Here is a 27,257-nt window from a genome sequence, read left to right as displayed (position 1 = left end):
CCATCCACCAGGATGATGAAGATGAGACGTGGGTGAACCTTCCAGCAGGACAACGATCCAAAACATACAGCAAAGGAAACTCTCAATTGGTTTCAGAGAAAAAAAATCGAATGGCCCAGTCAATCACCTGACTCGAATCCAATTGAACAAGATTTAAAGACAATATGTTTAGAAGAACAGGCCAAAATCACACCTGAATACTGCGGCCCATTAATTTCTTCATACAGGAAGTGTCTTGAAACTGTCATTACAAACAAAGGCTTCTCCATTAAGTATTAAATACATTTCAGTTAGCGTGTTCAATACTTTTTTCCTGCGTCATTCCACTGTATTACACATAACTTCATTTATGGACTTTAATGTTTGGATTTCTTTATGTGTGTAGATTTCTTGAGTTAATAACAAAGCCTGGTGAAAAGCCTCATTTGAAATATATTCACTGAAATAAATGTTGACAATATTTACTGTACTTACTTGTACAGTAAATATCTAAGATGAAATGTATTATAACCTAAACCTATTCTTAACCAAAAAAAACAGAAGTTAGTAGTTGCATAATTATTGACATAATTATTTATTCAGCTAATTAATTCTATCCCTACGCCTATGGCGATGCAGGGAAGCTTTTGCCTCTTTTTGTTTTTAAATAAAAATTTCTTGTTTGTTTGTTTTTTATAAAAGTTTTGCTCATGGGTACCAGACAAATGTCCCCAGGTCAAAGCTGTAAAATATTCCTTATATACTTATATATTTCTATTCTTGTGGAGGCGACCAGGACATGAAAGATGAAAGATGCAAATATGCTCACACACACACACACACACACACACACACACGCGCGTGGTAAGTGAGGATCGTAAAGCCCGCCTATCAGCCTGCATTCCTCGTCCTCATATTGGAGAGATGGAGGAGGAGGAGGAGAAAAGTAGGCAGGCGGTGGGGTGGGTGTTGAATATGGCACTGTCTCGCGCACTGTCCGAACCTCCAGATTCTAAACATTACTAAACACACACATGCGCGCGCGCTTTACCCAAGTGTCACCCACTATTAAATCATTTCTTTGAACGCGAGGAAGCACGAGAACAGTTCCGCGTGGATTACTGGACATCAAGCTAAAGCAGTATATATATATTTATATATATTTTTTTACGTGCATAATTAATCCTGCTGCAAGACTGAGAGGGACATTTCAGTCATGGAGACACTGTCCAGGACAGGGATAGAGGACCACAGTTCCGCCGGAGACCCACCTCTCCCAGTGGACTTTGCAGCGGTGGACACGCTGGGTCCGTTAGGAAGCTCTAGCGTGAGAAAACATCAGCACAAACACAACCTGAAACACCGCTACGAGCTGCTCGAGACTCTGGGCAGAGGCACGTACGGCAAAGTGAAGAAGGCTGTGGAGAGACACACCGGGCGCGTGGTGAGTCTGTGAGTGACAGAGTGATGAGTTGCCAGATTGGTCTTACCCCCTCCAATTAGACTCCTGTGTAGCATTTTGTGTGATAGGTGTTCTGATCTGATTTGTAGCTTACACTGTCAGAAACAAAGATCTCAAACTATACTTTTCCATATCACGGGGGTTGATGAGTAGTATATTTCTATTTAGTATCTTTCACCTTTTTAAAAAAAAAAAAAAACTATATGGCTAAAGGTTTGCAGAAACCTGACCGCTTGTCACAAAGTTGGAAGCACACCATTGCGTAGAATGTATTTGTATGTTGTAGAATTACAATCTATAGTTCACTGGAACTAAGAGGACCAAACCTGTTCCAGCATCACAATACCCCTGTACACAAAGCAAGCTCCATGAAGACATAGTTGGACAAGGTTGGAGAGGAAGAACTCGAGTGTCCTGCACCGAGACCTGACCTCAACCTCACTGAACACCTTTGGGATGAACTGGAACGCCGACTGCACCCCAGACCTCCTCAGTACCTGATCTCACTAATACTCTTGTAGCTGAATGATCACAAATCCCCACAGTCACGCTCCAAAATCTAGTGGAAAGCCTTCCCAGAAGAGTGGAGCTTATTATAACAGCAAAGGGGGAATAAATCTGGAATGGGATGTTCAACAAGCACATATGAGTGTTACGATGAGGTGTCCACAAACTTTTGGCCATATCATGTAATTTACGGTACATAATGATGCACCTTTAAAGTGTTACTCTGAAAGCTTATTAAAGGTACACTACATGCACTTTCCTAGGTAAAAGATGCAATGGTGCACCCCAGCACTGCTGTAGCCAGGAAATAATTTCAGCGGGATGAGAAAATATGCTAAATAAAACCACCATGTGTTCTTTACTAACTTGAGTGTGACAAGTCTGACGTTCTCATGCATGATGGGTGGATGCCAGACAGTTGCAGAAGCATGATTTACCATCAAGCAATTTTACCATAATAATAACAACATTAAAATACCTTTATGACCATTTCACTGAAAATAGCATGCTAGTAATACGGAAATTATGCCTTGCGTCATAAAACCAGTCGTATACAAAATATGATTAAACTACACTGGAAAAAAATGACATTTTTGGAAGTGAAAATACCTTGAATATAGTCAAATTTATCTAGTATTCCTTATTATAAGATCGCAGTAAACCAAATATAGATCATTAAACCTATTTCAAGCCATTTGTACTCATTTGAAGCTTGAAATAGTCTTGTTCTAATGGCATATAATGTTACTCATTTGAAGCATTTATTTCTAAAAAGAAGCAAAATTATCTGCCAGTAGAATAAGAAATCTGACTAAGAAAATGACTTGAAATAGGTTTAATAATCTATATTTGGTTTATTGTGATCTTATAATAAGAAATACAAGATAAATCTGACTGTATTCAAGGTATTTCCACTCATCTCCTTTTTGATTTATTTATTTATTTATTTATTGCAGTGTAAGGGAACCATTCTTTTGATGTTATAGAGCAGTTACTGTGTAGGGCATATTATTTGACATGTACAGTATCTAATCAGCTGCATTACAGTATATGTGTATATGTTAAGAACTTACGAATAAGTATTTGGACCTGCTGTAAAATGTTCCCACTTCCCTAGTTAAGTCTCTGCACACCTAGCGACAAGGAAAATTACAGTTTGGTACCTTTATTTTTGTACTGTATACATTTTAAATGTAATGGGTTGAGAAAATACAGGCCAATCTGGCAACCAAGGCAACCCAAACATGCACCTTTTTTTTTTCCACAAATGAAAACTGTTGAATTTACCTCTTATCACAAATGAGACATGAACATTGCAGATGTTCATTCGGCACTGAATCTGCTTTACATACAATCAGAATATCTTTTAGAGTATTTTTAAAATTGAAAAATTTTGGTTTAAAAAGACTGTCATCAGTTTGCATGGGCGTAAGACGCATAATTACACACACATACACACACACTGTTACAAAGAACGAATCATGATCCATCCAGAAGGCGTTTTACATAAAAGGTGAAAGGTTATAATGCAAACAATGTTAATGTCAGTCACTCGTGTGTCTATTCCGAGCTGCCTTCTTCTGTGTCCAGCACAGTGCATTGTGAAGCTACGAGATCTGAGCACAAACATTTCCCTTTTATCTGGAATTCTCATTGATCTCATTGATTGGCTTCACTTTAGGCAACATTTCAAAGTTACATTACTTTCAAGCACGGTAGGGTCCTGACACTCTTAATACCAACTCATCACTATAAACAAGGAGATGAAAGACAGCCGAGCCTGTGCCAGCAAAACTACTCAAACAAGTTAAGCAATATCCTATTGTGAGAGCATGTGATCCAGTCCTATGAGAGACTGAATGTTGATATGCACCTTTTGAAGGGCACATGCCTGCATTCTTGTGTTTTGGTCCTTGTGGAATTGGAAAAAAAAAAAAAAAGGATGCTGGTGGAATAACCAACACTTTGTTATGTCTATAAGAGACAGTCCTTGTAGTGTCTGTGTCTTAACTAGGTGAAAGGAGAGAGAAAATACCGGAGAGTACAGAATTCACTGAGAAATGCTCTAAAATACCACTCGCTCAGGATAATTTCATAGACTCCCTCCCAGCTGTGTGCAAAGATGCATAAGCAAGGCTCATGCCATTGATGTTATAACTACTGTGCATTCTCAGACTTCTAGTGTACTCCCCTGGTCTAAAAGGAGTGTAAAGAATGCCTGATTCATTCTCACACTCACTCTCATGACTCAAAGCCAGGGATTCACTAGAATATTTCTACTATTCTACACATGTAGAGAGAGTGATAAGGACCATTCTCTTCAGTCAGATGTTTTGTGTGTAATTTTGTGTAACTTGCTTCTTCAAGCTCCTTCATGCGCCAATGCATCACCATATAGGCTTTCTTCCAAACAGCCACTCAGATAAAACAGCACACCTGTTGTCTGTCTTGCTTGAACAATGCACTGCTCTGTATGCTAGAGAGTTAAGGTACCTTTAGCCGAAGCTTACACTGGGAAGAAGCCTCAAGCCAGCTGGCATATGCATCAAACACAGGCCTGCTTAATGATCCGTAGCCAGTGCCCAGGCATCGAGCCCTGCCCAGGCGTGTCTGGGTGTGCTTCCCTCATCATATGACTTTAATGAGTTTATGCTTTCACTATAATTAAGGTCAGGTCTAAAAGGAACTTGACCCTAATTATAGTGAAAGCTTATTCTGACATACTGAGCCCCTAATGTGCTGCTAAACCACAGGTGAACCAAACACACCCACGATTTTTCTCTCTCTTGCAAAACATACAAAAAGGCCCAACAGTTGCTGTTCATTGGTTTGGAGATTGTTATATCCTCTTGGATGTTGATTCGTTTATCCAAAAATGTTTGATATTTTTAGCATATTGGTCAGGTGTAGGCTGGAGCAGGATGGAGTTGTGAATGGCACAGGTTGGACAGGAAGTTAGGCTCTCAGCACTATTTCCCCTAGTCTATTTTATGACTCAGAACAGGAACATGCAAACAGATTTCCTGTAGATATAATCCCTAGATTTCACTTCTCTGACTCTGAAATAAATATCCAACCTCGATAGCTTGATAAAGCCCAAATCCCCTTACTATCCATTATCCTTACATAATACAGGTGGACCTGTAAATAAGTGAATGTGTTTCTTTAGTATCCCCAGGAGAATGAATGAATGAATGAATGAATGAATATTTGCCTTGGGTGATGCACTGAATTCCGGCTGGCTGCAGATCTGTGATGTCCGTTTGGAGAGAGCGGAAGGGGAATAGGCTAATAATAACTACTGTGGTGCACAGCCTTCTGAGATGTCTGTTCGTCCTTTCAGGAATCTACTTTCACTCAAGGTTAGAAGCACGCAGTGCAACTTCACAACTTTTCCTGCTGCAGCCTATATACAGCCACTGGGTCCCTACTTCCAGTTAAAGTATACCAGACAAACGTTTAAATATTCTCAACCATTTATGTCAAACGATTTTATCATTCCCTATCTCCGTCACGTGGTCTAGCTGTTACTGCGGCACAGTATTTCCTGGTCCAAAATGACTCAATTGGTGAATTCCAAGCAAGCTGATGACTCATTGCATAGGGTGTTTGGAGACAGGAAGCACTTCCCTCACACTCTGTCACTCTTCCTGCCTCTGTTCTGTTCTGTAACACTGTTGGGGGTAGAGACTTTCCTTCTTGACCCATGTATGGTGTAATCTTCATTGGTGTATACTACACATCTGCCAGCTGACTAATAAATCAATCAATTTCCTTAAGGACATATCAATACCAGGATATCTGTTGGTTGTTGTAATCAATAAACAGACGCTTCAGGAATGTTCAGAGGCAAAATCAACGATACAGACCAAACATATAGATTAAAAAAATACATCATTTACACATCATTTATTGGCATATGCTGTAAACCAAGACATTTTGCAAATGATCTCAAATTATAAACGTAATCAGGGTATTTGTTGATAAACATCCCTTACACTGAGAATGCTGGAATTGTTTACACTACTAATTTAACATACACATTTAGCTAAGTAAGTATTCAGGGGTTAATTTGATTAAATAAACTCTAACGCAAAAACAAGTTCATAATCAGTTAGTTGTACACGATTTCTTCGGACATTTTTGTTCCATGTTAATCAACATATTACTGCTAGCCTTTTATAAAGTTAGTGACTTCTGTCTCTCTCTCTCTTGCCCACACACACATATACACACATATATGGTGTTTAGGTCAGAACATCCATGCATCCATTTTCTGTAGTGCTTATCCTACACAGGGTTGTGGGAGAGTCTAGAGCCTGTCCCAGGGGTCTCAGGGCACAATCAATTTAGAGAGGCCAATCAGACAAACACATGTCTTTGGACTAGGGGAGGAAACTGGAGTACCCAGAGGAAACCACTAAAGAATGGGGAGTGCATGCAAACTCCACACAAACAGAGCCGAACTGGGAATCGAACCCCCAACCGTGGAGGTGCGAGGCCAATGTGCTAACCAACCACTAAGGCACCATGCAGTCCTCTTGTCCCCGTGGTGCTCTATGCTCTATAAAAGGTGGAAAGTAACAAAGATGTGAACTACAGATATCCAACCAGTCAAGACAAGGTAGCATGGCTTTAGAGGGGATGTATTTATTTGAATCTCAAAACAGCTAGCTTTAGCTAACTTTCTGCCAAAATGACTGAGTATACCTTTAATTTGTATCTCTCTGTTGATTTATAGGTTGCAATCAAGTCCATCCGTAAGGAGAAGATCAAAGACGAACAGGACATGGTTCACATCCGCAGAGAGATCGAGATCATGTCTTCCCTACGCCATCCACACATTATATCTATATATGAAGGTGATTGAGTATGCATGCTGTACTTTCTTTCCCACTCTAGTGATATTTACTGTACACTGTATGGAGAGAGTCATCTGTTTAAATACGTACACCCACTGCACAGTTGGTTATACAAGGGGTACTTTTCCAAACATAGATTACACACTGACCATAGGATTTTCTGTTACTATATTCCAGCTAATTGACAGTACTAATTTAGCTAATTAGATAGCTCCAGACCGGCATACTATGTCTATGTCTATGTCTATGTCTACACATTTCCACATTGTCTTGGAAATGTGTTTATATAGACATAGACATACTTTTCCACATTGTGTCTTCATGTTTGTTTTGAAGTTTGATTTTGTCTCCATAACACAGAGATATTAGCACATGTCCAGGGCAGACATAACAACTGAATCAAATGTCTTCACATGGGAAAATAGGGGAAGGTGGATAAACATGACCTCTGTAAGACTATGTTGAAATGACAAGTTCAGACTGTTCAGATTGAACCCGGCTGAGGTCTGACAGACTACTTCTGAAAAGCTCGGAGTATAAGAGGCCAGTGGACCTTCCGCGACCAAGTTTAGGGCATTTTGGTTTGGACTGAATGTCTGAAGACGCCACACCTTAAATGGCAGACTTTAACCAATAGTTCAGTGATTGCCTGATGCAAAGAAGACCTCACATGCTAACAGTTTGGGGACATCAGTCTGAACCACTTGAGAAGACCAAATAAAACTCACCCAGTCATGTCTAAGTCAGACTGAGGTTATGGCTGCTCATTAAAGGGATCTGTTTACCTTGTCTGGTATTTCTGATGGACACAGTGGTGTAATGCACTACATTGCCCTTAAGTGTTCATGTATGGTGAGGTGCTATGTACTTGCATCCTGTCACAAGTGTTTTCCAGAGTGTGTTCCTGGGATTCACCATGACCCTGGCCTAAGATAAAGCACTTACTGAAGATGAGTGAATGAATTTTGTGAGGACTCTTCAGAACATATGAGAACTAGCAGTGTGGAATCATTGCAGTGGTTAGGCTGTATGTGAGTCTGGCTCAAGGCAGCATGGCTCATACAATTATGTTTCCTGCTTCTTTGCACACTGATCAGAAGTGCTAAGGAAGTTCACCAATGGGAATGCTTGTTAAACAATTGTTTATGTGCACTGGTGAGCTTCTCATGTTCAGTAAGAAAAAAAAAAATCTTTGTCCACTGACAGGGGAAATGTATTGATTGGAAGATGTAATAATGTGAGGTATTGAATTCATTAATATAATCCATAGCTCACAACATTTATCCATTTTTATTTTACTTAAGATCATGACAGGATCATTGTAAATACCGTAATCAAAATGTCTTAGAAACTAGAAGTGTGTGTGTATGTATGTGTGTGTGTGTGTGTGTGTGTGTGTGAAGGTGAAGGCATGTGTGACATGAGCAGACGTGATAGATGTGGTGTTACGGTCCTTGATATGATACACTGTACAATTATATTGTCCCAGGACAAGACCCCATCACTCTACAGCCACTTCCACTAGTCTTTCACTCTCTCACACATGCATACCGACACACACACACACACACACACACAATGCATCTCACACCTGTTAGCTCTGGCAGCTCCTAAACGGGGTGCCCGTGACTGATTCCAGAGTGGCTGGAGCTCTGCCATCCAGTCCTCTGGTACCTCAGCAGCATGGCACTGTGCCACGGCAGGAAGCAGAACGAAACCAGCTAAAATCCAGCGCTAAATCCATTCGAAAGAGCTGAAATAAGACACAATCATTTATACATGATAACGACTCAAACCGGCACATTTAATCATGCTTCCTAGCCTGACTCTCCATGTCTGGTATTCAGCCTGACTTAACTGCTTTAGAAAAGAATTACCATGATAATCAAGCATAAAGAATGTAAGCAGCATACTCACAATCTGTCTATTTTCCCCATCTCTGTTTGCACAGTGTTCGAGAATAAAGACAAGATTGTCATCGTGATGGAGTATGCCAGCAAAGGGGAGCTGTACGATTACATCAGCGAGCGACGTAAACTCAGCGAGAGAGAGACGAGACACTTCTTCAGGCAGATTGTCTCAGCTGTACATCACTGTCACAAGGTGAGAGGCCAGAGTCTGACGAGATCTGATGCACTGTCGCTCCACAGCAACGTACTGTCTGTATGCATTAAAAAAGGACAAAGCTCAGGGAACCCATTCATCTAAAGCAGTCATTTTAACTTGATCAGTCTGTACAGGATTTATGAGTTTTTTTGTGATTGTTGTGTGATGATTCTGTGGCGTTTTTTCTAAATTTGCGCTGAATTTTTTTTTTTTTTTTGCGGAAAACTATTTGAATTGGCAAAATTGTGAAATTTCGCAGTGATGTTTGTTGGTAAATGAGACCTTTTAGCTGTACTCGTGTTCGATGCACGTGAATCTCGTTTTGATGACATCACATGACATGTCTTGACCTAAATCTGCTGAAAGTCTGTGGTAATTTATAAAGAATTGTACGCTCCTCAGCTCAGAATACAGCTTTAAATCAGTGACCGAGTTGTTATTTTTACTGTAACTAGTTGTTGTGTATATATTTTATGGCTCATAAATTATGTCTGAGAAATTTAGCTAGCTGCTTAGCAATAACTTGCAAAGAAGTTTGTTAAGACAATAAAAAAGTTTGCTACTTAACGATCAATTCAAGGTTAGCTAAAATTACCATAATATCACAACCAGCTTGCACTGCATAGATGTTATGTCATTTCAGTGTGATAACACTGTGACCAATGCTCGCCCCAAAAATATAATATAATCCAAAATAATCCAGTATTGTCTGGAACATCTGGATCTGTTATTTCTTTTCCCCATTTATGTGGCAAATGTTCGTATGTTTCAGCAGATTTGTAGTTTTGCCACAATATTGTACAGATTTTTAAATGCACTTAGAACGTTCGATTTTATTAGCGTTTAGCCCAGGGAAGCAACTTCCAACACCACTTCTTTTTTCACTGACATTGTTAAAAATATTGAAACTGCTGGGTAATTGGTAAAGAAATCCTTTGGAATATTTCTATTTGAGAGTAATTTTTTTTTTGGGGGGTGGGGGGGGGGGGGGGGTTGAACAGGATGATCGGTGTAAATTGTTCTTATTTTGTCTTCTGGGAAACTTCTGTAAATATCTTATGTAGCTTCTGAAGGGCATTATAAATGAAAAGAAATTAGATATTTAAACAAAATAATAACAATTTACACCGATCATCCTGTACAAAAGTTTACATCCCCCTGGGAATTAATGTATCGTGTTGTCTTCTTGAGCATCAGTGAATGTTTGCACCTTTTGTAATAGTTGTGTACGAATCCCTCAGTTGTCCTAAATGTGAAAAGATGGATGTTTTGTTTTGTTTTGTTTGACTCCATCAACACATGTTTGGGACAAAGAAAATGGCAGACTGAATTTTTTCTTGCCAATTTTTAAGAAGGCTTTTTGATCCTACAGTTCTGTACACTCACTTTTGAGACTTTATACCACTGTATTTACGTTCAGTCTATTCTCACAACTATGTACACATGGCTCCTCAAACATGTGAAAGGGTTTATACTATGAACATCAGATCACAGAGGCTAATGTTTGGATTTGGTCAGAAAGTCTAGCTTCTGGTCATGGCAGGTTAGGGGTGGGCTAACACAGCTGGCTGCTGATGTCATCCACTGCTCAGATGGGGGATTCCAGCCACCGCCCTGCTGACCACAGCAGTACACCAGGGCAGACCAACATGACAGAGGAGAGGTCAGGACACAGCAGTCCTTATACAGGATGCAGGGAAGTTCAGGATAGAAGGCATATCCTCTAGTATGTGTGTACGTGTGGAAAAAGTAGTGCGTGTGTGTTAGTGTGGGTGTGTTTAACAATGACAGCTTGGGTTCACATAGTGAGCTAAATTAAAGACACAAGAAATAGGTTACCACACAGACAAATATCCTTTCCCATTAAAGCCACACATACTGGGACACTTGCTAATGTCTAGACGCAATTGAGTTCACTTTGTGAAATTAAAACTTTGAAATTGGAGTGTATTTCAGATTTGTTCATAATCAATGGCGCGTGCATTTTGGAACTGTCGATATGAAGAGGTAAATATGCCGTGCAGATACGAGATATAAATGTGAGCCAGTTCATGGTTGGGTAGTTATTTTTCAGGATTGCATAGAGATCTCATGATGCTGTTAATGTTTTTCAGAAAGGAGTGGTGCACCGGGATCTAAAACTTGAAAATGTGCTGCTAGATGACAATTACAATATAAAGGTAAGAGAGAGAGAGAGAGAAAAAAAGGAAGAAAGAGCAAGAGAGAGAGAGAGATCTAAAATATCGCTATGTACATCTCTCATGTATGTACATCTCTCATTCTGTTTTTCCCAGATTGCAGATTTTGGGTTATCCAACCTTTACCACAAAGACAAGCTTCTGCAGACCTTCTGCGGCAGTCCTCTCTACGCTTCACCTGAAATTGTAAATGGAAGGCCATATCGAGGCCCAGAGGTGAGCAATACAATTTACATGTACAGCATTTGGTACATGCCCTTATCGAGAGTAGCTTACAGTAGTGATATGTAGTCTGCATCAAAAAAAGCAAGGCCAATTCTATTTGGGTTTGAGAATAAAAGATGAATATGAGAGGATCGATCCGAATTTCAGCTTTCATTTCCTCATATTTACATCTGCTGTAGATGTGTTAAACAGCTTAGACCGTGGCACCTTTTGTTTGAACCCACGCATTTTTTCAAATGATCAAACATATTGGAACACATGACTGATAGGTGTTTCTTGCTGCCCAGGTGTGCCCTGTTAAATTGGTTGTTTAAACAATTAATAGCTCTGAACATCTATTCTTGGTTTGAACCATGGGTTTCACCTGTGAAGACTGCATTTGTTGTTAAAAAGGATAAACCAGCATGAAGACCAGAGAGCTGTCTATGGGAGAAAAGTGAGCCATTTTGAAGCTGAGAAAAAAGAAAGGGACAATCAATCAGAGCCGGTGCACAAGCATTGTGCATAACCAATACAACAATTTGGATTGTCCTGGAAAAGAAAGAAACCACCGGTGTACTAACAACAGGTCGGCCAAGGAATACAACAGCAGTTGCTGTTCCAGTACCTTTAGAGGACCTTGCTGTTCTAATATCTTTGGAGGGGACTGTAAAGCAAGAATACTATGTATATATTGGAACATACTGTCATTTCTTCAGGACATGGTACAACACAGTGCAGGAATGCAGTACACAGGACGACAAAAAGTGCAAATACACGACAGAGTGAGATAAATACACAGGGAGGTGCATGCTCGCATAACAGGACAGCAGAACAGTGTTGGATGGCAAAACCAGGGCAAAACTGCGGCTTTACCATATGTAAGACAGATATGTAGAGAAATGTAGCGGCAAGATCAATAACAAAATATATAACAGCGAAAGAGTTTCAAAGCTTATTTAAATGCTTGGTGAAGAGGTAGGTCTTTAGCATTCTTTTGAAGACATCGGGTGACTCAGATTTTCGAACAGCCGGGGAAGTTCACTTAACCACTATGGTACCAGTACAATAATATAGATGCTCTAGTAGCCAGAGATATTTTAACTAAACCAAAGACTGTGAGATTTAAACCAAACCATGAGCTGACCTTTTTCCAGCAAGAACATAAAAACAAAACAACAACAAAAAAAAAGGGAAGATAAGACCTTGTAGGCACATCAACACATAATCAGACATTCTTTACTGTTCATTAACATTACAGATAAGAGACTGAAAAAAACAAAACAACAAAGACAATGTGTTTTTTTCCTTGATGGCATTCCAGAGAAGGTACACACATAAACACACACACACACACACACACACACACACACACACACACACACACACACACACAAAATTTACTGCATGGTGAGGATGAAGGTTCATCTAAGGACACAGTCAGCCATTTGGTTTATCATACTTTAGACAATCAGAGTGTTTGCCAGCTGGAATGAGGACTAATCTCCTAACTATTTACAGAATTCAGCAGTAATGTGGCACCCAAACACAATCACTCTGTTCTGTCAGCAAGCAGCTAAAAAGAAAAGACTGTTCTCTAAAAAGAACAGGATTGCATAGTCATTTACCAAGATAGTCATTTATCATTTATTTCTGATGCATAAACACACATTCGGACACGCAGATACATTCATACAATAGATATACTGTAGATATAGAAAACATGCATTACATGCAAAGCACTACTCTCTCTCTCTCTCTCGCTCTTTCTCTCTCTCACACACACACACACACACACACACCACATTCCTCCACTGGCCCCATAGTGATTTCTTTCATAACAGTCTTCCTGCTCTATGGGAAAGGCTCCACACTTCTCTACTGTGCCAGCAATCACACAAGTCCTCTCATCTCCTATGGGTCAGACAGGTCAGCAATCATGGGAGTGGACTTTCCTGTGCTCTAATCAGCTATTGTACCCGTTAACACTGACTGATTGCTAAAATGTTCTGCTGTCTAATCAGGGTCAACGGAGAACAGACAAGTGGCACAGCCCTTAACAAGGTTTAAGCCTCATGAGGGCATATAAGGGTGATTCATATGTCTATTGTTTCTGTGCAGCTTAAAAGCATAATGATGCTTTCATTTAAGGTTTATAAAGAGAAGTGGTGTTAATTAGGTTAGATATAAGGGAAAAGTACATAGATAATGTACAGTATGTAATGGTGATGTTCCAGGATCCAGACTTAAAGACTAAACTACAGATTCTGGTCTATGTCTGTGTTAGCAACTGCTACTGTTGTTCACTTGGGGGTGTGCAGTGTCCAGCGTTTTATTCCTTGAATGCATTTTATTCATTGATGAGAAATAGTAGTAGCCAAAATGTATAGCCTACAGCCCACTGTACACCTTGTACGATCAGTTTTGTTTGCTGTGCAGTGGTTAAGACACTGGACTAATGATCAGAAGGTTGTGAGTTCAAATCCAATCCACTGCCAAGCTGCCATTGCTGGGCCCTTGAGCAAGACCCTTAACCCTCAACTGCTCAGTTGTATAAAAGAGATAACTGTAAGTCACTCTGGATAAGGGATTCTGCCAAATGCCATAGATGTAAAGGATCTCTGCTACTTCCTGCCAAATATGAGAGGTCGTAGATGACAGGATAAGATGAAACCATGGTTATGAGGTTTTCTTCCACTTTTGCAAGTCAAACAATAAATGGTAACTAATTGCAGAGCTAAAGTTGTGAGTTTGGAAATAAACATTGGACCACGCACGCCATAGGGTGGGTCCGAGGAATAATTCACGATAATCATTTGGATTTGTCACTTTACCACATCATAACTAATTCACAACGACTTGAAAAATCTCCTTTGAAATTGTCACATGTCACAGAACTGCAGCTCTGTGTTGGGCATGCTCATAGACAATGTTGCTTGCTAGTATGAACTAGCTTGTTAGTTTAAGCTAACTATAAACCACTTGTGTTTATGCTATGTTTGGATTATTACCAATTCTCCTCTGTGCTGGCAGGTCGACAGCTGGGCTCTTGGTGTGTTGCTGTACACTCTGGTGTATGGCACAATGCCTTTCGATGGGGGAGATCACAAAAGGCTCATACGCCAAATCAGCAAAGGGGAGTACAGGGAACCGCCCCAGTCATCAGGTGTGTGTGTGATCTCTCTATTTTAAACATTTACTTCTGATACTTCTCAATGCTCCTTTATCAACGACCTTGAATTTTTATCTGTATCTACCAGATGCTCGTGGCCTGATTCGTTGGATGCTGATGGTAAACCCAGATCGCCGGGCCACTGTAGAGGATATTGCCAACCACTGGTGGGTGAACTGGGGCTGGAAGACCAGTGTGTGTGACTGCCAGACTCAGCAAGGGAACAGCTCACCCATGCTTGCCCGCTTTATTGACTGGCAGAGTCGCACTGAGACTCAGCCAAGCAAACTGGCTTGCCCCGATTCAGGTGTCAACACCAGTGGGACCATTTCAACCCGTCGACTCAGGAGGTCCTCAAAGGAAAATGAGGGTGGAATTAGGGCAGTTCTAGAAGAGAAGCCAGCCATGAAGAGGCCCAAAAGTATCCTAAAAACACGGGCAAGCACTGGAGATCAGCGGTCTCAGAGCTTGTGTGAGGCTGAGTTGCGGCGCTCAATCTGCTACAGGGAAGTTGAGCCCACCTCGAGTCCTGAGAGAGAGGAAGCAGCAGGTGGCTCACCAGCCAAAATGATGCCTTCTCTTCCCATGAAAGGCATCCTGAAAAACAACCATCAGCGCGAGTCTGGCTATTATTCCTCTCCAGAGCGCAGCGAGTCCTCCGAGCTGCTAGAGAGCACCGTGGCTCCTCCACCCAATGGCTCACCACCTAAAAGGGTGCCAGGGAGGAAGGGCATATTGAAGAGGAACGGGAAATACTCATCTCATGTGACACCCACGCTGGACTCAAACCTACCACAGAGTCAGAGTCGAACCTCAACCATCCTGAGGGAGGAGATAGGCATCCCGAGTATAGCAGTGGATTGGCCGCCTGCTTCTCCCAAACCCAACATCAGAGGCAGCCTCTCAGCCGAGGATCTACTGCAGATGGCAGGATTTAGGGGACTGCAAACAGCAACACCCCTCCATGGCTCAAAGAACACCCGCAGCCCACCAGGATCTCCTGGGGACAATGGAAGCTTCTCCCTACTAGGGGATCTGGATGATGTGACTCAAGTGTATCAGCAGGCCCTGAACATCAGCAACCGTCTCAGTTAGAAAGGGAGTGAGAAAGTGAGTGTTGAAAGGTTACAGCAAAGTGACTGGATCAGTCAGGAACAATCAATCATGTATTCAATCATTGACCTTGAACTGCATTATGTTTACATGCTACAAGAAGGGAAATCTGAAGCTGTGGAACTTAACATGTCATCATGCTGATGGTTCTGGTTTATCAAAGAAGAATGAGGCAAGCACCTTACTGACACATTGTCCTCCACAAAACATTACAAACCTGACTGCTTACTACTGACGTACGGCACAGTCCACCGTTAAGAATATTAGAATCATTTATTTATAAATATTTTGAGCATATGAATCTGCATGGCCACAAAAAGTCATTATTGTTTATATATTATACAACCGCAAGGTCCAAGTCTAGACTGTCAATGCTACAGTATGTTAGCTTGACTTAACATTAGGCGCATATTGGGGTCAGAGGTCACATCAGCACTAGATGAGAATGTCACAGTGACTCTCACATACACACTGCTGTTTGCAGTCTGAGCCATTTAAACATGTGGCGTGACACAGTGGTGGTACTGGGTGTAACCTGCGGAGTAAATCCAGTACAGGAACACCCTGCACTTCAACAACAGCCGCTATTGAAAAGAGAGGAATAGGCTAGACTATTCCTGTTTAATATCAGTGTGTCAAAATGCTGTTCATTCCAAACGTGACAGGTCATGAAAACAAACTTTTACAAAATATACAATAAATGCCTTGTAAAAAGGATCAGGTTCAAGACTGTACAGTTAGACCTAACTAAACAATAGATGCTTTTGAGTATTGTGAAAATGCAGCGTTTTTCTGTTTATCATACAATGGAATACTACCTTTAACTGGATCCACAGTGCTAAATGTTATACTATGTTAGTATTTTTTTGTTGTTGTTGTTGTTTTTCTTTGATACATTGATACATTTTGCTTTCAGGTTTGATTATGCAAATGGATGAGTGTGTGTTGGCTTAATTTCAATGCAGTGGAATTTTAACGACTAGACAAATGTGCTTTATATGTAACAGGCTGCAGAACCGAGTGCGTGATCTGCCTATATATAAACCAAGAAACGGAAAACACAATGATGCTATGCTTCTATACTGTAACTGCCAAACTGGAAGAAAAAAAACACAAACAAACTGGTGTTAGCACCTATTTATCATTTAGGGTAATTTTCGTATTGCAGTATTTAACTGGATGTTGTGTATTTATACGTATTTAAATGTACTGTTATTTAATCTTTCATGTATTATATTATTGTACATTATTCCCATTCCCATTGTTTTTGCAAAATGTACTTGTTAACTTTGTCTTGTTGTGTGCCTTCATTGACCAGAAGATTGTCATTATAATAAATATCCACATTTTGAATATGGTTCAATTTACAGTATTAAAAATAAGTAGTTTGGTTAGGTATCTGTGACAAACACTCTCTGTGGATAGAAATGGTGTATTAAAGACAATAAGGGCCATGCTTGGAACACTACACTTTGGCTACTTCTAATAAAGGTCTATGGTGTAGAATGAGTTTTGTGATGTGTATGCAGTGTACACGTCGGATATAGCTGTGATGGGTTCCGTGGTTGCTTGTTTTCAGTAATACCACAGCCTGCAGAGAACATGATGGCATGTAAACAGATCTCTCACCCAGCAATGACACACTCTCATCTCTTGTATGTGACATTCTTCAGTTTAACTTGAGATATGATGTCATGGAGATATATGGGAAAATAGATCGAATGTGACTGGGGCTGAATTTTGGGGGGAAAAAATTCATGTTTTTTGAGGTTTTCTGTCAGTAATAGAGTTTGACACCTCTATTTTAAGAAAACATTAACATATTTCACCCAAACAACGTTGAAAATTACTTTTATTTAGTTTACTTTTTAACCTTGCCTTGGGTGCCTGCAAGCAAAGCTCATGTCAGGTAAGGAGCCAGTTGAACATGTTGAAAAAAGATGTCTAAAACTCTGCTAGTGTAATTTCCTACACTAGCAACAGAATGAATTTCTTGCATTAATCAAGTTTTTACCTGCCGTAGCAAAATAAACAGAAGCCTAATCAGCCGAGTTTGTAATCAGAGAGCGGCTGTGTTCTCTTCATCAAAACAGAAACGAGCGCTTAGCACACTTTAGAGGTCAATGGACAACGTTTTAAAAAAATGTTTAATTGACAATAAAATGACAACTCATTAGCAAACAGAACAGAACTGATTGAATTTATCAATGATTTATCAGTGATTTTTTTCCCCTCTCTCTCTCTCTCTCTCTCAGAGCAAACAATGATCAGTTCAAATGCCATGATTTCCTATGGGTTCACTGGAGATCATTCAGAGATAATACAGCAACAATAACAAAGCTATTAAGGACTAGATTATTGTGTGAATATAATTTCTAACAATCTATAAACATTTGCATTTTTTTTTACTTGATCAATTGTTTTTTAATCATTTTACAAAATGAAGGTCACTTACAAGGTTTTCAGCATAATCCAACATTGAACAGGACAAGCAACTGAAAGTATAGAGGTGATCCTTCCCTAAAACTCATGAACCTTCTCACATTCCCACACCATATGAAGAAATGTTCCCACTTGTTGGTAGGGACAGAAACTACAGTGGGGATTTGGAGATAATTTGATGAGGAAACGTTTCTTTGGTGTTGAGTATAATCTACGGGCAGAATTTAAAATCAATTCTTTGGTGGTTCGGATATTTGATGCGCAGAAAATGTTTTCCCATACCTCATCCTAATCAGTTTTGTCTACAGATAGCTCTTTTTCTCACATTGTGTGCAGGGGTAGTTGCGTTTGCTTAACTTCGAGAAGGCGAGGAACAACAGCTGACACTACACCTCGTTGTGGGGAATTAAAAAAACAATTGTAAACTGGATGTGTTTTGAGAGCTGTTCCCCTTGGGACTCTATATGCCCTGAGGGCTGAACGCAGTTTGAGGAACAAAAAAAAACAGACGAAGCAGTTACATTAAAAGATGCAACTATGTTTTGGAAGCTGAGCATCCCATCAGCATCCCATATCTCAACAAGAGTCTTGATTCCCTGCTTGGACCACTGTATGGATATGAATGGTTCAGAACCACTTTAATATTTCTATTATGCCATAAGGGTGTCTATAGGTGCCATTTCCTGTAGTTCTCTGCTGTTCTGAAAGTACTAATGGTGTTTGTCCCAGTAGAACCAAATGATTGTTTGCAATGCTTCACAGAGAGTCCAGATAAAAGTACATCCTGAAGTCTAATTGGTCTAACGATTGCTTCTTGTATTTCTTTACAAGTTGTGGAAACCAAAGAGTCAAGTCTTGGCTGCACACAGCTGGAATGCTTTGTGATTCCCCCTCCATTTTGGTCCGCTGCAGTTGTAACGTTGGTTGTTTGCTGTTCCAAAGGAAAGTACGAATTAAGGAGCCAGTTCTTCTCCACCACTTTGAAAGGGGCGGTAGAGGAATCATAGCACTAATAAAATTAACCCAAGGTGATATGTTCATCTTTATCGTTATGAATCAGGATTGCAATAAGGTAGGAAAATTTCTCCATCTAAATGTTTGCATTTTTATAAATAACTGCTGAAAAGACATGCCAGACAATGTTCTATAAAAAAACAACAACAAGGTGCTATAAAGATCAGCATAGTTTTCATGGTCTTATATTTAATTAATACGTATAGATCGTATTTGTTCCATCTTAAATGCAAATTAAAGCAATAAATGGTAGTTGCTTTTCGACAATCTGTGTGAAGGTGTGATGATCTTTAAATGCAACTGTCGCCTTTTTCAACTCTGGGAATAACCATAATGATTAAAATGATATTATTCTGGTTGAAATGTGTGCAAAAGGGGAAACGTACATAAGTTCATGGAAAGTCTGTACTTTTCAAAACTACAGTATGTATACTGTTTATAGAAATGTCACCACGTGGAGGGGTTTTCCAGGCCACCGAACCCATATGATTCTAACCAGACTAGAGTGACAAAATCAAATCAAATCATGAACAGGTACTTTATGTAACTGAATACAGAGGAGCTGAAAGTGCACATGTAAGCATCTGGGATTTTATGGGTTTTAATGAGGAGAAATGCAAGTAGCACACTTTCAGTTTACAGCACTGGCTGGGTGAAGGAGTGATGACAGAGCTGATTCTTTATGAGACCAGAAAAATAAACAAGGCAGCCTAAGCAGAAACAAAAACAGTGCAGTATGTAGGCTTGTGTGCAGATGTGTGTGTGAGAGAAAGACAGGGAAAGTGAGAGAAAGCAGGTAAAGCTTGTAGTTGTTGCTGTCCTGTTCTTAGTTTACAGGTACACACACACACACACACACACACACACACACACACACACACACAATCAATCTGAATGAACATCTCTGGAATGAAGGTCCTAGCCCTGCAGGAATGTGTGGCCCCTGAGCAACAATCACTGCAAAGCCACGGAGAGAAAAGACAAACAGAAAAGGAGTCTAGACAAAAGAGGTGACACGACTTCCAGTCAGTCGACTGATGTCACAGCCTATTTTCCCCCAATGACCTCACTAAACCCGCATGGATTGAGACGGTGAGAAGGATTTATTCAGTCTCTTGCTGTTTTTCTCTCTTTTGTGCAAAAGTGCTTGTGGCATGGGTTGCTCTGTGATCCACCCAAACTGAACAACCGTAGGCAAATAAAATACAAACAGATCACTGTTTTCCACATGGAGTATGGAGATTCGATATTTGAATTAGATACAAGTCACATTAAATACAATAAAAGATTTTTGTTCTGTGCTGTATATAATAAATGTACATTTTTGTCAGTGTGTTTTTCATTGTTTTGAAAGCATATAATTTGAAATGATGAGTTAGGTAATGTCAGAACCCCAGGATCCAGGATTCTCAGGGAAAAGCAGACACTTTCAGAGAGAATGAAACCTCAGCATTTAGCCAATCACCGCCATCTCTCGCACTCACATCCACGAAATGAAGTGATGACACAAGAAGTAAATTGGAGTCAAAACTGAAGATATAATTGTAATGAGGTACGTGTCTAAAGTTTTTTTGTTGTTGTTGTTTTTTTATTGTGCTACAGAACTATTTAGCTATTAAGCTAGCTGTTAACAATTTCCAGAAAGCTAACATTCGAGTAGCCTAACTAGCTAGAATGTTACCTAAATAGTTATACTGTGTGTATATATATATATATATATATATATATATATATATATATATATATATATATATATGATAAAAAATAATAAAAGGATATACATTTTATATGATGTCTATATAATTCAAATATACAATAGGTAAATTATTTAGGTGCATCGCTCAACCCTAACCCATACTCAGCCAGCCAAATTGAGCTAAACTAAATACAGGAGACAAGACTAACTGATTAAAGATTAACTGAATGTATGAAAATGACTATAGAAGCCATATGTAATCAGTACTAATCTGTATGCTACACAGCATTAGCCAAGTCTTATGTTTGTGTTTAACGACACTCATCTATTAGCTGAGACAGATGATGGGATAACAGCCTAAGTAGTGTAAGAGTTTCCCTCCTCTCCCTGCCGCCCTGCCCACTCCAAATATTTCTTCTCCACTTCCTCTCATTCTTCTGTCAGCGGTTTGTCTCTTCCTCTTGGGGAAAAAAAAAAAAAAAAAAAAAATTAACATTCCTGTAATGATTATGTTTTCATTGGGTAAAGATAGGAATTTAAAAAAAAACACCACAACTGAGTTCTGAGATCCATTAGTCTTGTGTATGCAGTCATGAAAGAGAAACAGCAAAAGGGCGAAAGAGATATTTTGGCAAAGTGCTTGGTTTGGCAAGGAGTTCAGTGATATAACCTTATACTCTTTCATTTAGGTTCTTTTCACCACAGGGAATAAAGTTACATGCAGTACAGGTGTGCACATTCCTTTCAGTCTAGAAGGTTCTCTGTGATAAGATGAATCTTGAGATTATTATAGAATTAGTGAGGACTTAAAAAAAAAAGTAATTCAAATCCATCCATCTTCTACCACTTACTCCTTTTCAGGGTCACGAGGAACCTGGAGCCTATCCCAGGGAACATGGGGCACAAGGCGGGGTACATCCTGGACAGGGTGCCAATCCATCGCAGGGCACAATCACATACACACTCATTCATACACTACGGACACTTTAGACATGCCAATCAGCCTACCATACATGTCTTTGGACTGGGGGAGGAAACCGGAGTACCAGGAGAAAACCCCCGCAGCACGGGGAGAACATGCAAACGCCACCGGTGCCGGCGGGACTTGAACCCGACCCTGGAGGTGTGAGGCGAACGTGCTATCCACTAAGCCACCGTGTGACTGTAATTCAAATCACTTAAGCAAATAAAAGTATAGATGTAACTAGGTAGATGTGTGGTCATTTATTTCAACTCTTAGATTCATATATACACAGATTGGGGGGGGCAACTTAAAGTAACTTAGCAAGGTTTTAAGCCTCTACAAGCCACCAGAACTACGTCAACACACCTTGACATTAATTCTACAAATCTCTGGAATTGTACTGGAGAGATGAACACGATATTGTATTTATAAACAAATTTCCAATACTGACACCCAAAAGCACAAGGTGACATTTCAGTAAACAGATTCTTCCTGTTTTGGGAACATCAGAGGGGCGTGTCAGAGTGAGGTGTCTCACTCAGTGGTCTGGATTGGTTGATCAAGAAGGGATTACTGATGGATAAATCATGTATTGGCACATACATGCTGGTTATTGTAGTTTCGCTACACCGACGTGTGAAGACAGGAATCCATTGAAAATCGTGAATTCTGTTAAAGCACTGACATTAAGAGATACAATACCATGGGACAGTATTATACATACAATGACAAAATAATATGTTAAATTCTAGTTTCATGCTGGAATGCTCCTTTAAACTTGACAGTAAATGAAACAGTGCAATAAATGTGCAAATAATAAATCTGTGTATCATATTACACTATTCAACAACATGCCAATTCTTAATTACTCATCATCTTCGTACAGCAGGGACTAAGGAATGCAACCCCTAAACCACAAACACACACCATGCTCACACAATAAGACAGAGCAAATTTCTGGTCCTTCAGACTTTCAGTAAAGGCTAAAAAAAAAAAAACAAAGGTTAAAAGGTTAAAAACAATATTCAAACACCGCATACTTCCATCTGAAGCAACGAGATCTACGTGAATGTGTAAACATTTAAACCTGTTGGAATGAAACTCAGTTTGAAGAAGGTTGAACTTTGAGAAAGGGACTCAAAGAGAGTTAAAAGCTAATCAGACCAGCTGTGATAACATGAGATGAGACTGTAGGGCAGAGAGCTGCATGTGAATGAAATGCTGTTCCCATCCCTAAGCCAAACCCCAGTTTCCCTAATGCTATTAGGACTTCATGTAATAGGCCAACGTTAAACGCTCCTTCACTACAGTGCTCAGTGAATGAACGTTATCACAAGTCCTGAGGGAATAACCTAAACTCCAACCCTCCATAGCTTGGGATTTTTATACATTATATTGAACAACCTGTGTGTTAGAAGCTGTATGCTTTGTTTAAAGCTGCGGTATGTAACGTTTCCGTATTTAAAACCCTTTCTCGCAGTACACTGATGTTTCATTCTGCCGGCAGAATTGAAATCGACTTATTGGACATTTTCAATCAGTATAAACAAATTAATTATTTTATTGCCACAAGACTGTTATAAGATGAGTCAGGACACTGTTGGGTTTCTGTGTGTAGAGTATCATGCCTGTGTGTTTACAATTCACACCTCTCCACAATAACATCGCTACGGAGATCAAAACGGACAGCCACAATAAAATTATAACATTTAAACCTAGTAGGTTAGGTAAAAAATAAATAAATACTTAGGGGAAAAGTGCACATTCTTAACGTGTCTACTTTTATATGAGCTATTAAACACTACTGGCGCGTGTGACATCACAAATAAATTCAATGCTAAATATGGGCACTCCAAAACAGGCGGAAATCCCATTTTTTGGCCTCTGATAAAGAGAATTAAAGATCCGATCTTGTAACGTTAGATAGGTTGTCAACTTCTGTGCTGTCCAAAATGAATCTAATGATTATATGTGGCAAGTCCGTGGAATTTATTGAAATGTGCCTACAGCTGTGGCATCAATCCAGTCATGTGTGATGAACATGTTAAAAAAAAAAGTTAAATTATTTACTCAAACACTCACTCACTTTCAGTAGCTGCTTCATCCTGCTCAGGGTTTGCATCCATTGCAATGGGGCATGCGAACACACATTCACATCTAGGGGCAATTTATCTTAGTTAATACAGCTCCTGACAGAAAGGAGGGAGGAAACCAGAGCGTGTGAGGAGCTGTGAGGCTGTTAATGCGACACCATGCCGCCCCTTGACCATCAGCTATTTTAGTAATGAAAATTGTAGGAGACATTTTCTCTAGTGGCTCAGTAATGCACTCTTAGGAAAAAAATAACCCTAGGTTAAGGGTTCTTGGTGAGCAGAATTGGTTTTAGTTGGAACCCTTTTCAGATTCCCCCAAAGGTACAACTGAAGATGCCTTCAGAATCCAGGATTTAACTTTAAGACACTCTAGATGTGCTCTTTGATTTCTAACATATTTTTACTACATCCTTGGTAGTTGTGTGTTCTTCACACTCTTGTGATACTAAAGTGAGTCAAGCAGTTAAAATAAACAACCAAGTAGGTAAAACTTCCTGCCCCTTCCTTTTCTTCCAAACACTTTCAAGCATGTTCCAACCCCCTCCGTCTCTTCCTCCGTTTTATTTTATTAGCCAGTCTTCATTTCACGTTCAAGACTTGCTTTCTGATGTATATTGCTAATGTGTTCCAATTGATGGTGTAAGCTCGAAGCAGCCAAAAATAACAAACGCCAACATTCCTGGTCCCTGAGATCAGTGACACTAGCAGTCCTATACCGTTCGTGTTCCTAATATGGGCACCGCAGCCGGAGTAGAATAAGAACCTTTGCATTCCCGGCAGGTCTAAAGGACATGCTCAAAAGCAAAAGCTGGATTTCCAAGTTGTCCAAAGACAACTGTAGGATGTATGGGAGTTGACCCAAAATTCCCAAGCCATCATGCAGCCCTGCAGTGATCAGAGACAGAAAATAAATGCCAGACATTCCTGTGTGGACACTAAGTGGGTCACTCCAAAGCCTTGACTTCTCAAGAGAAAGAAAATGAAATAGAAGGATCAACTGATAAGATGTCAGAATAAATATTTAGTCAGCAAAACTCTTCCAATTAACCATAACATTTCTGATTCTGCTTGTCTATGAACAGAAGGACTGTGGAGCTCAGGGCTGAATGGACTGGTAGCTCGTATAGGAATACGAGAATATCTAGCACAGCTTCTATGAGGTACAAAGGTCGTAGCATTTATATAAGAGTGGAATGAAATCCACAAATCCTGCACAACATCCCTCCAAGACAGACAGAGGAAGACTTTTCCATGTTTTATTTACTCGTTCACAGCTGTTTCAACCATCACGTTTGCATCGCAGAACGGGTTTAGCTAATAGGGTGAAAGGCTTTGGATTGCAGATTTCCGTTCCATGTTATTTTTACTCTCACATTTTGCTAAAGCCTGTGCCTGAGGCCATGAATAGCAAAGCTAAATATTTGCTTTCTGCACATACTGACCATTAGATTGAGGTCTAGTACCTTTACAATAACACACACACACACACAAACACACACACACATTTGTCTTACAATCCTCCTTGTGAGGACCTTCTATTGGCATAATTGTTCATACAGCTAATTAACTAACCTTAACCTCAGTAAGCAAATGGAAACCTTTCGATTCTTTTTGACATTTTTCTTAAAAATAAATAAATAAATAATTTTTTTAAAATTAAAAATAAAATAAAAAATCTGGAATGATGATGTTTCTGTTCTGACTGACAGGCAGCAGGAGAGCTGTTGTCACCTATGGTCCCTACATTAGACACACACACACACACATAGCATGAATAGCTCATTAAGTAGATAAGTAGACCACCCACGATGGTTCAAACCTGAAGCTCCATACCATGACATGATTTGACAAAAAACATTTAATTAGAAACATAAAAGTGCTCAGTGTCCGTTTTATAAGACGCACATGCAGTAAATAGGGAGCTTTACACATTATTGTAATATGATAAAAAAACACAAAAAGGCTGCTAAATTGTTTTTAACAAATACAGTCTGAGCAGGTGAGCACTGACAGATGGACAGATTAGTGGTTAGCACGTTCGCCTCACACCTCACACCTCCAGGGTCAGGGGTTCGATTCCCATCGTGGTCCTGTGTGTGAGGAGTTTGCATGTTCTCCCCGTGCTGTGGGGGTTTCCTCCGGGTACTCCGGTTTCCTCCCCCAGTCCAAAGACATGCATGGTAGGTCTGATTGGCATGTCCAAAGTGTCCGTAGTGTATGAATGGGTGTGCGAGTGTGTATGTGATTGTGCCCTGCGATGGATTGGCACCCTGTGTACCCCGCCTTGTGCCGGATGCTCCCTGGGATAGGCTCCAGGTTCCCCGTGACCCTGAAAAGGATAAGCGGTATAGTAGATGGATGGATGGCTGTACAGATGAGATGGGATACAATACATGCATAAAGCTCTTAAGGATATTGTAAGTTCTGCAAGTTTTCATATATTAGCAAGAACCGAGTGCAATATGTAGGGTGCTCCAATATTCTCCATACATTTACATTTATTCATTTAGCAGATGCTTTTATCCAATGCAACTTGCAAATGAGAAAATACAAACAAAGCGATATATCAAGTGGAGAACAATATAAGTAGTGCTACTGTACAAGATTTATAATCGAGTTCTAGAAGAAGCAAAGTGCACTGAGTAGAGGTCTAAGAGCCAGAGTAAGGTGGTGGTGTTTTTTTTAGGGGTTAGTTAAGTGCCCACGGAAGAGGTGCGTCTTTAGCTGTTTGTTTTTTTAAATAGTGACAAGTTCATTCCACCAGTGAGGGACAGTTAGTGTGAAGGTTCTGGAAAGGGACCTTGAGCCACGTTGAGTAGGCACTACTAAGCGTCAGTTGTTGATTGATCACAGATTGCGTGAGGGAACGTAAGCCTTCAGGAGAGAGTTGAGGTAGGGGGGTGCTGTTCCAGACAAGGTCTTGTACGTGAGCATCAAGGCCTTGAATTTGATATGGGCGGCAACAGGAAGCCAGTGGAGGGAGATGAAGAGGGGTGTGACATGGGTTCTCTTGGGCTGGTTGAAGACGAGGCGTGCTGCTGCATTTTGAATCATTTGAAGGGGTTTGATGGAGCTGGCCGGGAGGCCCGAGAGTAGTGCATTGCAGTAGTCCAGTTTTGAGATAACAAGAGCCTGGACTAGTATCTGTGTAGCCTGTTCGGTGAGGTAGGGTCCGATTTAATTGATGCTGTACAGAATGAACCTACAGGACTGTGTAGTTGTTGAAATGTGGTCTGTTAAGGTCAAGCTGTAATCAAGAGGGAAATTACATAGGGGGAAATTAATAATTTTAAGCAAAATGTCTCCCAAAATTGTTCATACTTAGTTTATATTAGCCTGTATATATATTTTTCAGATAGCACTTAAGAATGCTTTTGACAAGAGAAGAATGTATTGAAATCATTCTCATTCTCGTCGCAAGGTTGCGATGGACTTTAACAGGAAA

The 27,257-nt window shown here is 40.1% G+C and overlaps 1 protein-coding gene across 2 annotated transcripts; it reads left to right on the top strand.

The window, feature by feature from the left end:
• The first annotated feature begins 862 nt into the window (after positions 1-862).
• On the top strand, positions 863-16,961 carry nuak1a (NUAK family, SNF1-like kinase, 1a). 2 transcript variants are annotated; one of them, XM_053650613.1, is made up of 7 exons: positions 863-1,423; positions 6,690-6,810; positions 8,762-8,913; positions 11,031-11,096; positions 11,211-11,330; positions 14,352-14,484; positions 14,579-16,961. In XM_053650613.1, exons 1-7 carry the CDS (start codon positions 1,196-1,198, stop codon positions 15,583-15,585), a joined length of 1,827 nt encoding a protein of 608 aa, XP_053506588.1. In that variant the 5' UTR covers positions 863-1,195; the 3' UTR covers positions 15,586-16,961. The 2 variants fall into 2 exon arrangements, with proteins under 2 accessions (XP_053506588.1, XP_053506589.1); XM_053650614.1 differs by lacking the exon at positions 863-1,423 and adding an exon at positions 4,238-5,310.
• The last annotated feature ends 10,296 nt before the right edge of the window (positions 16,962-27,257 follow it).

The sequence above is a fragment of the Ictalurus furcatus genome, chromosome 19 (assembly GCF_023375685.1).
Source record: "Ictalurus furcatus strain D&B chromosome 19, Billie_1.0, whole genome shotgun sequence".
Taxonomy (NCBI): Eukaryota; Metazoa; Chordata; class Actinopteri; order Siluriformes; family Ictaluridae; genus Ictalurus; species Ictalurus furcatus.
This window is presented reverse-complemented; position numbering and strand designations above follow the sequence as displayed.